The 12,838-nt window shown below is 54.9% G+C and overlaps 1 protein-coding gene across 9 annotated transcripts in view; it reads right to left on the bottom strand.

The window, feature by feature from the left end:
* The window catches only part of Fmnl1 (formin-like 1), a 28,122-nt gene extending 16,166 nt beyond the window's left edge, over positions 1–11,956 (bottom strand). For 5 of the 9 annotated variants that reach the window (XM_006247499.5, XM_006247498.5, XM_063268750.1 and 2 more), the window contains exons 1-5: positions 10,889–11,956; positions 2,789–2,872; positions 1,218–1,331; positions 519–592; positions 154–237 (exon numbers count right to left, since the gene is read on the bottom strand). In XM_006247499.5, coding sequence (XP_006247561.1) covers positions 154–237; positions 519–592; positions 1,218–1,331; positions 2,789–2,872; positions 10,889–11,017 — 485 coding nt within the window. In that variant the 5' untranslated portion in view covers positions 11,018–11,956. The remainder of the gene's footprint in view (positions 1–153; positions 238–518; positions 593–1,217; positions 1,332–2,788; positions 2,873–10,888) is intronic. The other 4 variants (XM_006247502.5, XM_063268751.1, XM_008768267.4 and 1 more) reach the window with 2 other exon arrangements.
* Between the last annotated feature and the right edge of the window lie 882 nt (positions 11,957–12,838).

The raw sequence follows: 12,838 nt of genomic DNA, 5'->3' as shown, positions 1-12,838 counted from the left end.
AGGGCAGGTCTTCAGAAGAACCATTGCCCAGGGTCAAATCCAGCTTTGCTGGGAGAGGGAAGAGATCAGTTCCATTCAGGAGTCTAGCTGGGGCCCAGGAATGTGTGGTCAGGACACTGAGAGGAAGCTTGAGGGCTGGGGCAAGGAGCTTACGCAACAGAGCACTGGGCAAAGGCCAGGTACTCAAGCAGGACATCCAGACCTCGGTTCTCTTCATTGAGGAACTCCTGCACCCACCTGCAGAGGACAAGGTTCTCGGAGTTACATCCAGAAAGGAATCTGCCCAAGGGAGCAATGAGCAGGCAAAGCAAGAGCCCTTGAGTGCCCTTGCCTTAGAACATAACACTATCCCCCACCCTCAAGAGACCCAGGGATATCAGGGGATGCTGAGGGCCCAAGCAGGACCCACAGCCCAGCTGTGTGTAGAAATCCAGCCCAGGCAACAGGGGACAAAGGAAATGGTCCACAGGACCAGCCTGTCATGGAGAGGCTGCCGGAGTCAGAGTTTTCAAGCTTACCCAATGTGGTTTGTCCTCAGGGAGGTCTCCAGCTCCCGCAGCACCTGAGTAGACTCCTGAACTCGCCTCTTAAACTGGGGGCCAAAAAAACAAGGAGTCTGAGGGTGGAACCCAGACTCCTACCGTCCTGAGGCATCGGCCAGAAGTATCCACCCCCAGCATGCATTCAAGGCCTTTCACGTTTAGCTTCCCCCACCACCTCCACACACCTGTGCAACAGAATGAACACTTCATGCCTTCCCCCAACATAGAGGGTATATCCACATGTGTCTGAAGATACAGGGTGCACAGACATACCTCTATACAGCGATCCAGTATACACACACACACACACACACACACACACACACACACACACACCTCTACACAGACATACTGGGCATGCACACATTGAACACAGCATGCACATCCACACAGGAGACCCCAAATATGCACATACGGGGTGCCTACCTACATACCCATTTGCTTGTATATGGGATACACACGTATACATCCATTTTTTTTTCTTCCTCTCTTTCTCCTATGTATGGACTCAGGGATACACGAGTACAAATATACTACAAAACCCCAAAGCATACACACCTACCGAACACATATGTCTGTGCATGAATACACAGGGTGTACATATGTATACACGCAATACACACACACACATGGGAATGCTCATGTAAGCACATGTAAGAAGGGAGATATATATACCCCCAGGTTGGACATCCAATCAGTTGCTACCTTTCGGCTGACCCCACCGGTATCTAAGTAGCTCTTCAGCTTCTGAATGTAGGCTGCAGGGGGATTCTTGACTTGAAACCGCTCCTGAGGAGATAAATGGAGTGGACGGAGAACCCATCACAGTTGTCCAAAAAACACTGGGCAGCTTTTCTCCCAACACCCCTTCTCAGCTCTAACCTGAGGTTTCAGGATGTCTTAAACTGCTTCTGCAATACCTAAGGCACAAACTTTGGACATGTGGAAGACCTTAGCCTGGTGTGTGCCTTTCCTAGAGCCAGGGGAATAGAGGCTCGTCTAGCCACAGACCCCGCCTTGGGTAATTTATTCAGGCCTGTTTTGCCCTTCCTGGACTAAAGTAGAAAGTTGAGGCAGGGGCCAGCTCCCTGGCAGGTAGACAGCCCATCTCTAAGACAACTGTCCTGTCCCTCTGCTTAGCTAGGTACCGGTGTGTGCTCCTTCCCTATATAACACTGCCCCAGGTCCTCACACAGAAGTACGGACCACAGCAGAGGTACACCCCACCACAAGGCTCCTCCCTTCCCAGCCCAGAACCCTCTGATGTGCTCAGACACCCTCTTCTACCTTCTACCTTCCAGCCCTTACACCCCTCTGAGATTCCCGGCAGAACCCTTCAACGGAGACACCGAGTGCAGCTCCATAGCCTTCAGAGTGCTCCCAACTCTGCCACGGCCTAGCATGACCAAGATGGATGCCCAGCTGGTATAGCCCAGTCCATTAGTGGAAGTGGGCCCAGGGGCTCCTCTCTCCAACTCCCTACCTCCCAGCCTCCAGGCCTCAGCTTGAAAGCAGCTCCTACCTCTTCCTCTTCACAATCCTGCCTGCAGAAGCCAGTCTCTACCCTATTTCCCCTCTGTACTAGGAGAGGATAGCCTGGGCCCCAGCAGCTGGAGGAGGACAAGCCGCTCAGTGAATCCAGGGCTTGGGCCTAAGCTCTGACACAGCATTCTGACCTGACTGCTCTTGGAGATGGCTACTTACTGTGTCTCCTCAGACCTCAGAAGAGAAAGACATGGTACCTGTTCCTTCCTTTTCCTCCAGTTGTCTAAATGCAGGGATATTTCCTCTTTTTCTCAGCCCAGGGTAGGAGAGACAAGCCACTGGGCATGGAGACCCACACCTGTAATCCCAGAACTCTGAATAACGGTAATGTCTCTGAAGGCTAAGGCAGAAGGACCGTGAGGTTGAATCCAGCCTGAGCTGCATAGGAAGACTCGGTTCCAAAAACAAAAACCCAACTGTTGTGGACGAGGCTCAGTGGTAAACGGCTTGCTTGGCATACATGAGCCCCCAGCAGTGTAGAGCATCAAGGGTAGCCACTGCCAGCTGCCTAGGACACACCCTGCTAATGACCCCTAGAGTTTCTGATCAGGCCTTTCAAGGGAATATAGAGTCCTTTGTGGGCTCCCAGCTACCTTGGTAGATATTAGCCCCTGGGCAGCAGGCAGACCCCTCTCCTGCATCCCCAGAAAAGGGTTCCCCAAGAGCAGAAGCAAGGGCAGTTGAGCCTTCCAGGCACCCACCTGGTCACAGATGAGCTCCCATTTCTTCTCATTGTCATACTGGCTCAGCAGCTGGACTTTGTCGGGAGGCAAGTTCATACAGTTCTGGGGAGAGGGAAGACAAAGACCCCTGAGCTCAGGGGCCTGACACAACCAAGCAGGAGAGAACAGCCATCTGCAGGGACTCCACAGTGCTCCCTCAAAGATGTGCGGTCCTCTCACACTGGCAGATAAGCAATGCTGTTCAGGATGAAAATCAAAGCCCAGAGAAGTAGGGCCACCTTCCCCAAGGTCCCAGGGCTGCAGGACCCCAGAGCTGGAAAGGAACCTGGGGTCTGAATCCAAGTCTGACTGGGCCCTGCCACCATACGCATCTCCCCCTGGCACGAGGCAAGCATGTGTGTTCCTCGGGGATCTCCAAAGCCTCTCGGCTCCACTGGAGCTAAGGAGACAGACATGGTCTCTATGCCCATCCGAGTGAGAGAGGAGCCAACAGGAAAGTGATCTCTAGACAGAACCAGCTGGGACCTGCGCCAGGGTCTTATTCCCACCAAGCCCCTTGTATGCACAGACCAGGCCCAGGTCACCAGGATGTTGAGAGGGCTTAGAGCAGTGTGTCATCCAGCAGGGGGTCCCAGTATGTCACAGCTGCAGAGGTGGGGAGGTTTGAGCAATGGAAGTCATTCCAGCACACAATAGGCACAACACTGGGCCTGTGGGACTGGTGACCCAGACTGGGACTCTCCCTCACACATGCGACACACCTAAGATGAGCCAACAGCACTCCCCAGCACTCCCCACCAAGGCCTTTCCCAGCTCAGCCAGGGCTGTGGATTCAAGTGGGAGTTGCTGGAAGCAGGAGTCCTAGTGTCCCCTGGGGCCTAGCAAGTTTGCCTAACAGACCTAGAGAACAAGGCCAGTTTACCCCAATACAGGAAACCTCAAGTCTAACGAGGACCTAACTAGATGTCAGCCCCCCCAGTGCCAGTTCTTGCCTTCATGGTTTTCAGTGTAGCCTGGGTCTCCACCATAGATATGGGAGTCTCCAAGAAGCCCTACCCAAGGCCTGGGAATTATCTGACACCCACTCTGGTGGCTCAGACTATACACGCTCTGACCCTGGCTCTGAGAAGAGGCCATGGCTAGAGCAGAGAGGGAGCCACACCCACTCAAGACTCCTCAGCTAGCTTCCTCTCTTGGGTAGCAGGGTTAGGTCTGGGGCTCTGGCCAGACCTCACCCCAAAATCACTGCCTTGACTCATCCTAGGAGAACAGGAAGCTGGGTATTATCAGCTCCCCGTTGCCTAAGTTTTCCGGCTGGGGCCCTACTTGTGAGGTGAAACTGCCCACCCACCACAGGCCAAGGCTGAGGTACGTCATCCCTGTCCCCATTTCGAAAGTGAGCCCGGACTGAGGAAACTACACCAGGCCTGCTCCTACTGAGTGACAGTGTCTTTCCAAAAGGGGTCTGAAGACTCTGTGGGGTGAGGCCTACTCTGCTTCAGGGGGCCTGGGAACTACTTTTCCTCTCTGTCTGTCTGGGAATAGGGAGGAGGGCTGAGGTGTGGTAAGGCAGGGGAAAGAGGAAGTAGGAAGCTGGGCCTAGCAGGACCCTGGGGCTGGGGCCAGCATAGAGGAGGCAGCTGAGCCTCAGAGGGGACAGCATCTCTGTCCTGAAATGTCAGAGCCCCCGTTAACCTAAATGTTCTGGAACGGTCCATGAATACTTCTGATTTCAATAACATGCCCAACACTCATGTTAAACAAGCAGCCTTGCCTCCCATGCATTTCATGACAGGCACTGACCTCCCCTTGTCCTGACCACCCATCATTGACACTGTTACTGTGCCTATCTCACAGGCACAAATTAACTCAATGACCTGCCCAAGGTTACCTTATGAAGACAGTAAGAGGAGGGTGGCGGTGACTGGCTGTGAGCCACAGCCCCGGTTCACACCCCTCGGGGTCACTGCAGAGTTAGTGCTAGGGACAGACAACCTCTGCATGCCACTGCCTGATGGACCTGTCTCAACAATGGCAGAAGGCAGGGTGTCCCCTTGTCCCTTAAGCTACCTGGGACTTTTCAGGCCCCGGGCCCATGTGCCAGCCTGCCAGACGAGCTAAATTTAGGCTCAGAAATCAGAAATAGCTCTGACAGCACTGAACACTCATTAGCAGCTGCTCCCCGGCTGCGGCTGTGCCCACCAAGGAGCCGGGTATCCAAGGAGCAGAAGACAGGCTAACAAATGCCACTCATTCAGGGTGAGGTAGGGCCACCCTCAAGACGGGAGCCAAACCCCTTACCAGGGCATTCAGCAAAGAGGTATCCCAGTGAGCAGGGCCTGGGTTAAACGAAAGGATGGCTAGCGTTGTTCAAATAGGACAGGAAGGGATAGGTAGTCTACGAGTGTGACTGGTGCATCTGCCTCCTGATTGGATGGAGGAGGGACAGCTGCTGTGATGCAGAAAGACTGAAACCGAGTTCAAAAGACCCAGGCTCTGGGCCCACCTAGTCTGACAGCTTCTTGGCCTGTCAACCTCAGCTTCCTCCTCCATAAAATGGGCACAGGCCAGCCTACCCTCACACTCCCAGAGTGCCTGAGAAGATTCAGAAGTGATGTTTTGATATAATAGTCTCTGGCATCCTGTCACTAGGGAGAAGCGTTTGTAAGTGTGGGACACAGGAAACTAGAGGGGTCCATAGAAGACCTCAAGGTCTAGGGGAGGTCTGGCCAAGCCTGTACATTCCCTTTCCTAATTGTCCCATTGCCAGGCCAGGTGAGGAAGCAGATAGACTTAATCAGATGGGGTGTGGCCATGCAAAGGAGCAGACACAGGCCTATTATAATCTGTGAAGACAGAGATGGGAAGACAGCTCCAAGCCTGAGAGAGACCCGGCTGGACACAAAGTAACACAATGTATACAAATAACTAAGAACAGGAAGGTGATGGCCCTGCCCTTCATCCCAGCACTGCCGAGGCAGAGGCAGGCAGGTCTCTGAGTACAAGTCCAGCCTGGTCTACAGCGGCCCAGGACAGCCAGGGCTACACAGAGAAACCCTGTCTGGAAACCCCCAAAAGTAAATGAATACGTGGAATTGATTTCACTCATATTCCTATTAGACGGTATGGGGACAACCTTTTCTCCCTGCCCCAACCTCCGGAGACCCAGACACAGACCCCAGCTGTAGTTCACTCAGCCCAGCTGCTGCAGACTCATTCTATGAGCCTGCAACTCCTGGCACTGTGGGCCTTGTTGATCTCTGAGACACTGTCCCAGGAGACCTGAGCTCTGGCCACATCTGGACTCAAGCACACCCTCCAGTTTCACTTTCAGCTCTAACAGATTCTGGACCCCATCCCACCACCCCACCCCTTTCCCCACAATCCTGCCCCCTCGAGGTCCAGGAAGCTCCTGAATGTGGACCCCAATCCAGTGTCAGGTAACCCCAGAGCCCAGCATGTCTGGTCCAGATCCCAAGGCTCGTCTGCCCTCCCCCAACCTTGGGGAAGTATCAACCTCGGCATTCCAGCTGTCTGCCCACATGCACAAACAATTAGCTGCACCCATCACTTAAAATCCCAGATACAGCTTTCCAGGGGCCCTTACAGCAGTCCCAGGCTTAGAGGAAGCTATGCTGCAACCCAGCCTGCATTGGGGACTGAGAACCCCAAAAGTTACCAGTTTTATCCAAGCTCCAGGTTCTCCTGAGGAAGGCAAAGGTCAAAGAGAGTGGAAGCCAGAACACCACACCTTGCCATCCATACAATCCAGCAAGACAACAACAACAACAACAATAATAATAACAAAAATAACAATAAATACCCCCTAACTCTTCTCTAGTCTCGCTTCCCTCTGAGTATTGCATACCTAGTACTAACTTATTTAAACATCAACAATGAGCACACCAGTTACTATTATAACCCACATGTCCCAGATGGGAAACTGAGGCAGAGATATTAAGTCAGTTGCCCAAGGACACCTAGCTGACAATGTGGTTCAAAAACACAGGGTTTGGGCTGGAGAGATGGCTCAGCGGTTAAGAGCACTGACTGCTCTTCCAGAGGTCCTGAGTTCAAATCCCAGTAACCACCATCTGTCACAACCATCTGTCATGGGATCCAATGCCCTCTTCTGGTATGTCTGAAAACAGCTACAATGTACTCATATAGTATGTGATTATAATTACAGTATAATAATAAATAAATCTTTTTTTAAAAAAAGGAAACACAGGGTTTTGTTCTTTTGGGCTTTTTCTCCCCAAAGTAAGGGCACTGAGGTCCTGGCTGCAGATAGCCCTAACCCCAATACCCCATCAGAGAAACCAGGAACAACCAGAGTAGCTTCCTGCCACCCAGTACCCTACACTTCCTGTTGTTGCCCACACCGAGTTCTTACTCACTGGGGGAACCCCCCCCCCAAGCACACTATTCGTGTAAGGAAGTGGAGGCCTCCCACCCCCTCCTGGTGTGTGCACACCGCTGCTGCTGCTGCTGCTGCTACCACCGTTAGCACCAGGCTACTCCACCCTGCAGGGGAACTGGGCCCTCCCTCTCGTGGTTTCCGGCCACCAGGCAGTTTTCAGTCTGGGCCTCATTGCTTCTTCTAACCTGTGTAATGGCAAGGAGGCTGCTTGGCCTGTGCTAGCCTGAGATGTGGAGGTGACTCAGAAATGCACCGCAACCTGGGATGTTCTGGTGGGGGAGGGGGGAGGGGCTTCAGGGAGGCCTAGGATGGCTCCCCTTGTTCACTGTAGGGAGTGTACACTGGCACTTGCTCCTTGGTAGGCTCTATACTGAGCCCTCTACCTCAGCAGTCCTAGGAGACCGCCATATACCTATTACCCTCTTTCTAACGCATGAAACTGGGGCTCTGTGATGTGAACTTGCCCAAGGTCACACACAAATTAAGCCACGAGGATGAAAGTCATCTCTGCCGAGCTGCACAGGGTCCACCCCCTTCAAAGGCATGGAGAACCAAGTCACTCTCCAGAATCTTAAACTCTCAAGAAAACTGCAGAGGTGGCCCAAGGGCAAACACCTGCTCCTGCTCATCCCCCTCCAGCCCTTTGCCAACTGACCCCAGATGCCACTGTGAATCATGCCCACTGCCCTGCATTTCGGGTCAGCCTGTACTAGCTGTGCTTGCTGGGAATGTGAGCCATGGCCTTTGCCCAACCAAACATCTAACCACAAGGCCACACCCCAATGAGATCCACTGTAGGGACACTCCGCGGAGACTGGGGAACACCCCCAGCACTAAGGGACACCTTTGTCACTGCCCAGCAAAGTAGAGATGTCCAACCTGTTCTTCACCACCAGCCCCAAAAGTGGGAGATAGAACTCCAAAGATCTATAACTCTGCTCGGAGCAGTCATGGCTGCCCCAAACAGCCTGATAAATCACCCAGTCCCACTTGAATACACCATTACTCAGCTCGGCTCATCCTTAGGACTAAGGGAGAACACAGACATCCCTCGGTGCTCTCCCTGAGTCCTTTGCCCCAGGTTTCCAGGCAGCCGAATACAAGAGCGCTCCTAACAGTCCTGGACAGCATGGCTTGCCATCTCAAACCTTTGCTCTGCATGCCTCTCAGAGGAGACAGGGAAACGTTGGAAGACACCCAGCCTTGGGCACGGGCGTAGGAGAGGCGAGAGCTTGGAGCCTGGCTGACTGGTGTGTTTCCACCGCCACGGCAGGCCTGTAGGGCAGCCATTGCTCTTCCATGGTTGCTAAGGCAGCAGCTGAAACCCTGGCTCAATCTGCTCTTTCTCCCCACCCCCCATTTTAAGCAGGGTACACCCCCTTTCTCATAGCCTTCATGGAAACGTAGTACCCCGTCATCCACCTTTGGTGGGAAAATGTCTCTTTGCTCCCCCTGCCTGGCTGGTGGAAGCATCCCAAATCCTAAGAGCACCAGAGCTAAGAGAAGAGGAAGTTTGGGGAGTTGGGAATCCGACTCCCTACCCTAAAATGACAGGTTCCCAGGGCCATGTGACTGGGGACTTGTGTTCCTCTATTAACACTGGGGAATCCATAGGGTGGGGCCCCACAACATCTTCACGGTGGTCACTCCATGTTAGACTTTCCCCAAAGACTGAGCATGGCTCCAGGAGTAGAGGTCAGATGGAGCCACACCCACTGTTAAGACTCCTGATTTCACCAAATCTTTAGGCATGGGTAGCCTCGGGCAGAGGTGAAGGCCCTTAATCCAGGTGGGACTTATGACCCTAATGGTGAGGGAACAAGAAAAGCCAGTTCTCAACCATGTGACCTGAAGATGCGCTTACCCACCCACAGAGGATAAGAGACAGCACTGAGTTCCAGGGGCCCTGAAAGGGATAGGTAACCTTGTGGGTACCACTGCCCTAGACTCCCACTAAGCCATCAAGACACTCTGGAAGGTCCATCCCCTGGCCTTCCCCCCATGTCCTGGCCCTCAGGGGTTCCCAGCAGCATTTTCTATCCAACTCATTACTGTAGCCTCAAGGTCCACCCAGGGCAATCAAGGCCTCCTCTTGACTTTTGGAATTTCCATTGGTCTGAATTATTCACAAGGCCCCTCCTTCCCATTAGTGTACATGACCAAACAGATCGGCCTAGACTATCCCTTCTTCATAGACACACACAAAAGAAAGACGGACCCACGGCCCCCCTGACAGGCTGAACCTGCTACTTGCCCTACTTATAAGGCCCCCTCCCCTACTTGCTCAGTTCAGCTGAGCTTGGCCAAGAGCTGGGGTTGGGGAAGAGGGAGTTAGGGGCAGGTGGAGAGACAGGGAAGGCCAAAGCTAGCCTAATGTGAGGTGTGCCTCAGAGTTCCTATTCATCCTCAAGGTGAGCACCTGTGCCTTCACAAGGGAAGACCCCACCCCATCTCAGAGGTTCCCCAAGCTCCTCCTGTCCTTCTGGAGCCAGGGTTCTCAGAAACTGTTGCCCCTTTGGGACTATGAAGAGGAGCAAGCAAGTCAGGTCTAATGACTCGCTAGACAGAGGGGGGGGGGAAATGCCATCTAGGAGGTATAGTGGACAGAGGGTCAGCACTTCCTGGCTTCCAGAGTGAGCCTTCCCTATGTTCCCATCTTCAGACCTGCAACACCAGCCTACTGGGACTGGGAAAGGCCTCTAGGAAACAGCCCAGCCTTCCCCAATGTCACCCAGTGTCCAGCCAGGAGTGGCTAACAGTACACAGGCCACTGGGCAACCACCTACAGAAGGCAGCAGGAAAGAGTGCTGGGGTAAAGAGGGGGAAGTGAAAAAGACTAGCCTTTCCCCTTCCCTACTTCTGCCTCCCACCCTTCTTTGGGACCTATGACTGCTTGGCCCACCCTATCAGAAACACTTGAACTGCTCAGCCGAGTTGATGGCTCCCTCTCCAGAGGCCTAGACTTTAGTTTCTACTTCATCCTATCCCACCCTTGCCTGCCCCAGTTTCCCAAGCAAGTGACAGCCAAGAAGGACGGGAGCCTTCCAGATATTTGTTCCACTCCAAGCCAGAATGACCAACCCACCCTGACCCCACCCTTCCTAAGCCTACTCCTTTCAGTAGCTGGGGGTGGTCCATGATGAGGGGCTGCAAGCACCTATTCTAGGGCATGGTAGGGTGAGAGATTAGAATGGAGGGTCTAAGAGTCCAACTCCTTCACCAGACACCAGAACAACCGAGGATGAAAGACTCCACTAGGTCTAAGGCTTCCAGAAGGTTAAATTATAACCCCTTTCCTCTTTGACCCTGAGTCACAGAAGGGCAGGCGCTCTAGACCCGCACCCAGCCACTGGGCCTGCGTGCAGTAAAAGAGTGGGCGCCAGCCCCCCTCCCACCCCGGGCGCGTTTGGACCCAACCTCATGAGACATTTTTGACACCTTTAGACCTAGGAGCGTAGGAAGGGGGTCAGAGGGGGGGGGGGTCTCTTAAGAAAGCTTACTGGAGGGGGGGGTTGAAGAAAGTTTCTTGAGGGGGGGTGCTAAATCACTCTGAAAGATGGCACTGTCACTCCCACCCCCTGGAGGGACAGCAGGTGGACCCAGGATCTCCAAGCGGCACCTGAGTCCCAAGAGGCGGGGACGCATGCGGAGCCCCTGTCGTGCCTGGCTCCTGGTGCGCACCAGGACACACTCACCAAGACTCGCGTGAACCTCTCCTCCAGCTCCCCGGCCGCCGGCATCGGTTGCTTGGGGACGGCTGGCTGCTTCGGGGGCGATGCGGTGGGGCCCGCGGGCTGCTCAGCGCTGCCAGCCGCGTTGCCCATGGTGGTCCCCACCCAGCCGGCCAAGCGTCTCCAGCCTCGGAGATCCAGTTTTCCCTGGGGGTCGCGGACTAGGCTTCGGGAGCCAGGGGGGCGAAGGGCAGCACTGGATGGCGGGGCTGGGCTAGGCTGCTCTCAGCTCAGCGGCGTGCAGGAGCCAGGGCGCGGCGTCCCATCGCGGCGGCCCCGTCCAAGGGAGCGGGCGGCGAGCGAGGCTCGGGGAGGAAGTCGGGCTGCAGACGGCCGGGGCCAGAGGGCTGGGCCGGGGGCAGGAAGCTGCGGCGCGGGCTCCCCCCTCGGCGATTTTCGAACTTCTGCTGCCGCTCCCGGTGCGCACAAACCGCAGTTCTCCGCCGCGCACCCGGCCCCAGGGGGGCGGGCTGCAGGGAGGGGGCGGGCGCGGGCGCCGGCCGGGGGTCCTCCGCAGCCATGGCGCGCCGGCCGGGGGCTGCCGAGCAGTGCACCTGCGGCGGAGGGGGCTGGCGCCGCTGCACCTGCCGGAGCCCCGGAGCCGACCCAGGCGAGGCCGAGAACACGGCGGCGCGCTCGCCCGGCGCCTCCGGGTCCTAGAACCGCAGCTCTCCGCCCTGAGCTAGGCAGTTAGGGGTCTCTAGGCCCGAGCCTGGAGGAGGCAGACCCCGGGGTGGAAGACTGTCCAACCAATGCGCGCGCGCCTTGGACACCTAAGGCGGCGATGAGGTGCGGTGGTGGGGAGTAATTGCTACTGGGGGTCCCCCTCTGGGGTCCCCAACTAAGAAGGTGGGAACCCCCTTCCAGGCCCCCCACCTCTGTGTCTCTCCTCCGTTGGGCCCAGAGATGATCTGAGGACCAAAGGGAACCATCTGCAAACAGGTTGGAGGACACAGACCTAGGTCAATTGCGATCTGATCAGCTGTGGCTGTACCCACATCTTCAACAGCTCTAGACTGGGGTTACTCGTGGGAAAATGAGATTGGAGAACCTGGGGATCACTGTGGTGGTGCCAAGGAGAAGTAGGGCACTAAGAAGGATTAAAGGCAGCTGCTAGGCTGGGGGAGGAACAGGCACCTCAGAGGGGAGGAAAATGACGCTGTCACCATGAGGGACCTAGGCTGGCCTCTCACTGGAGAATGATAATCTTGGCTCTCTGATAGTTACAGAAAGATTTCTGTGACAGTGACCAGCAAAGGTAGGTGTGGATGTCCTCATTTCCATAACGGGGAAACGAGGAACGGAGTAGCAAGGGGACTTGTCCAAGGCTACACAGCTAATTAGGGCAGAAACGTGCCTCTTGTGTTCATGTCCAAAATCTACTTAGCCTCGGTCTCCCACTCTTCTTATTTAGGGTGGGAGAGTGGAGAAGGGGTACACCTTCAGGACCGGTGCTCAAATTCCATCCTAAATTAACACCTCTAGTTCTCCCACTTAATTTGTGGGGCTCTCGAGTTGGCCCCTCCCTGTACTGCCAGGCCATAGGGTGAGGTGCCCTACATTATTGAGCCTTGAACTTTCTCTGTACCAGTCGAGGAGCTCTAAATGGTTGCTCTAGATCATTCCTAGCTCTCTCCTTCATACTCAGAGCCACTGACAAAGGGTTCAGCGGGAATTGGGAAATTAATTATCTAATCATGAGGGAAACCAGACACAAACCAGCACCGTCCCCAGCTTGACCTGATTAAAGCTTTCTTCCTGCCAAGGTCACCATCACCCCTGCCACCACGGGAGGGTGGTGCACCACTATATAGTCCCCATTTCATGTCCCAAGCAGGGACTTCCGGTGGGTGAAAAACGGGGTCTCCTTGAGCCTGCTGGGAGGGGAGAGTACAAGTCCTCTACCTACCGCCA

This window comes from Rattus norvegicus, chromosome 10 (genome assembly GCF_036323735.1).
Source record: "Rattus norvegicus strain BN/NHsdMcwi chromosome 10, GRCr8, whole genome shotgun sequence".
Classification (NCBI taxonomy): Eukaryota; Metazoa; Chordata; class Mammalia; order Rodentia; family Muridae; genus Rattus; species Rattus norvegicus.
This window is presented reverse-complemented; position numbering and strand designations above follow the sequence as displayed.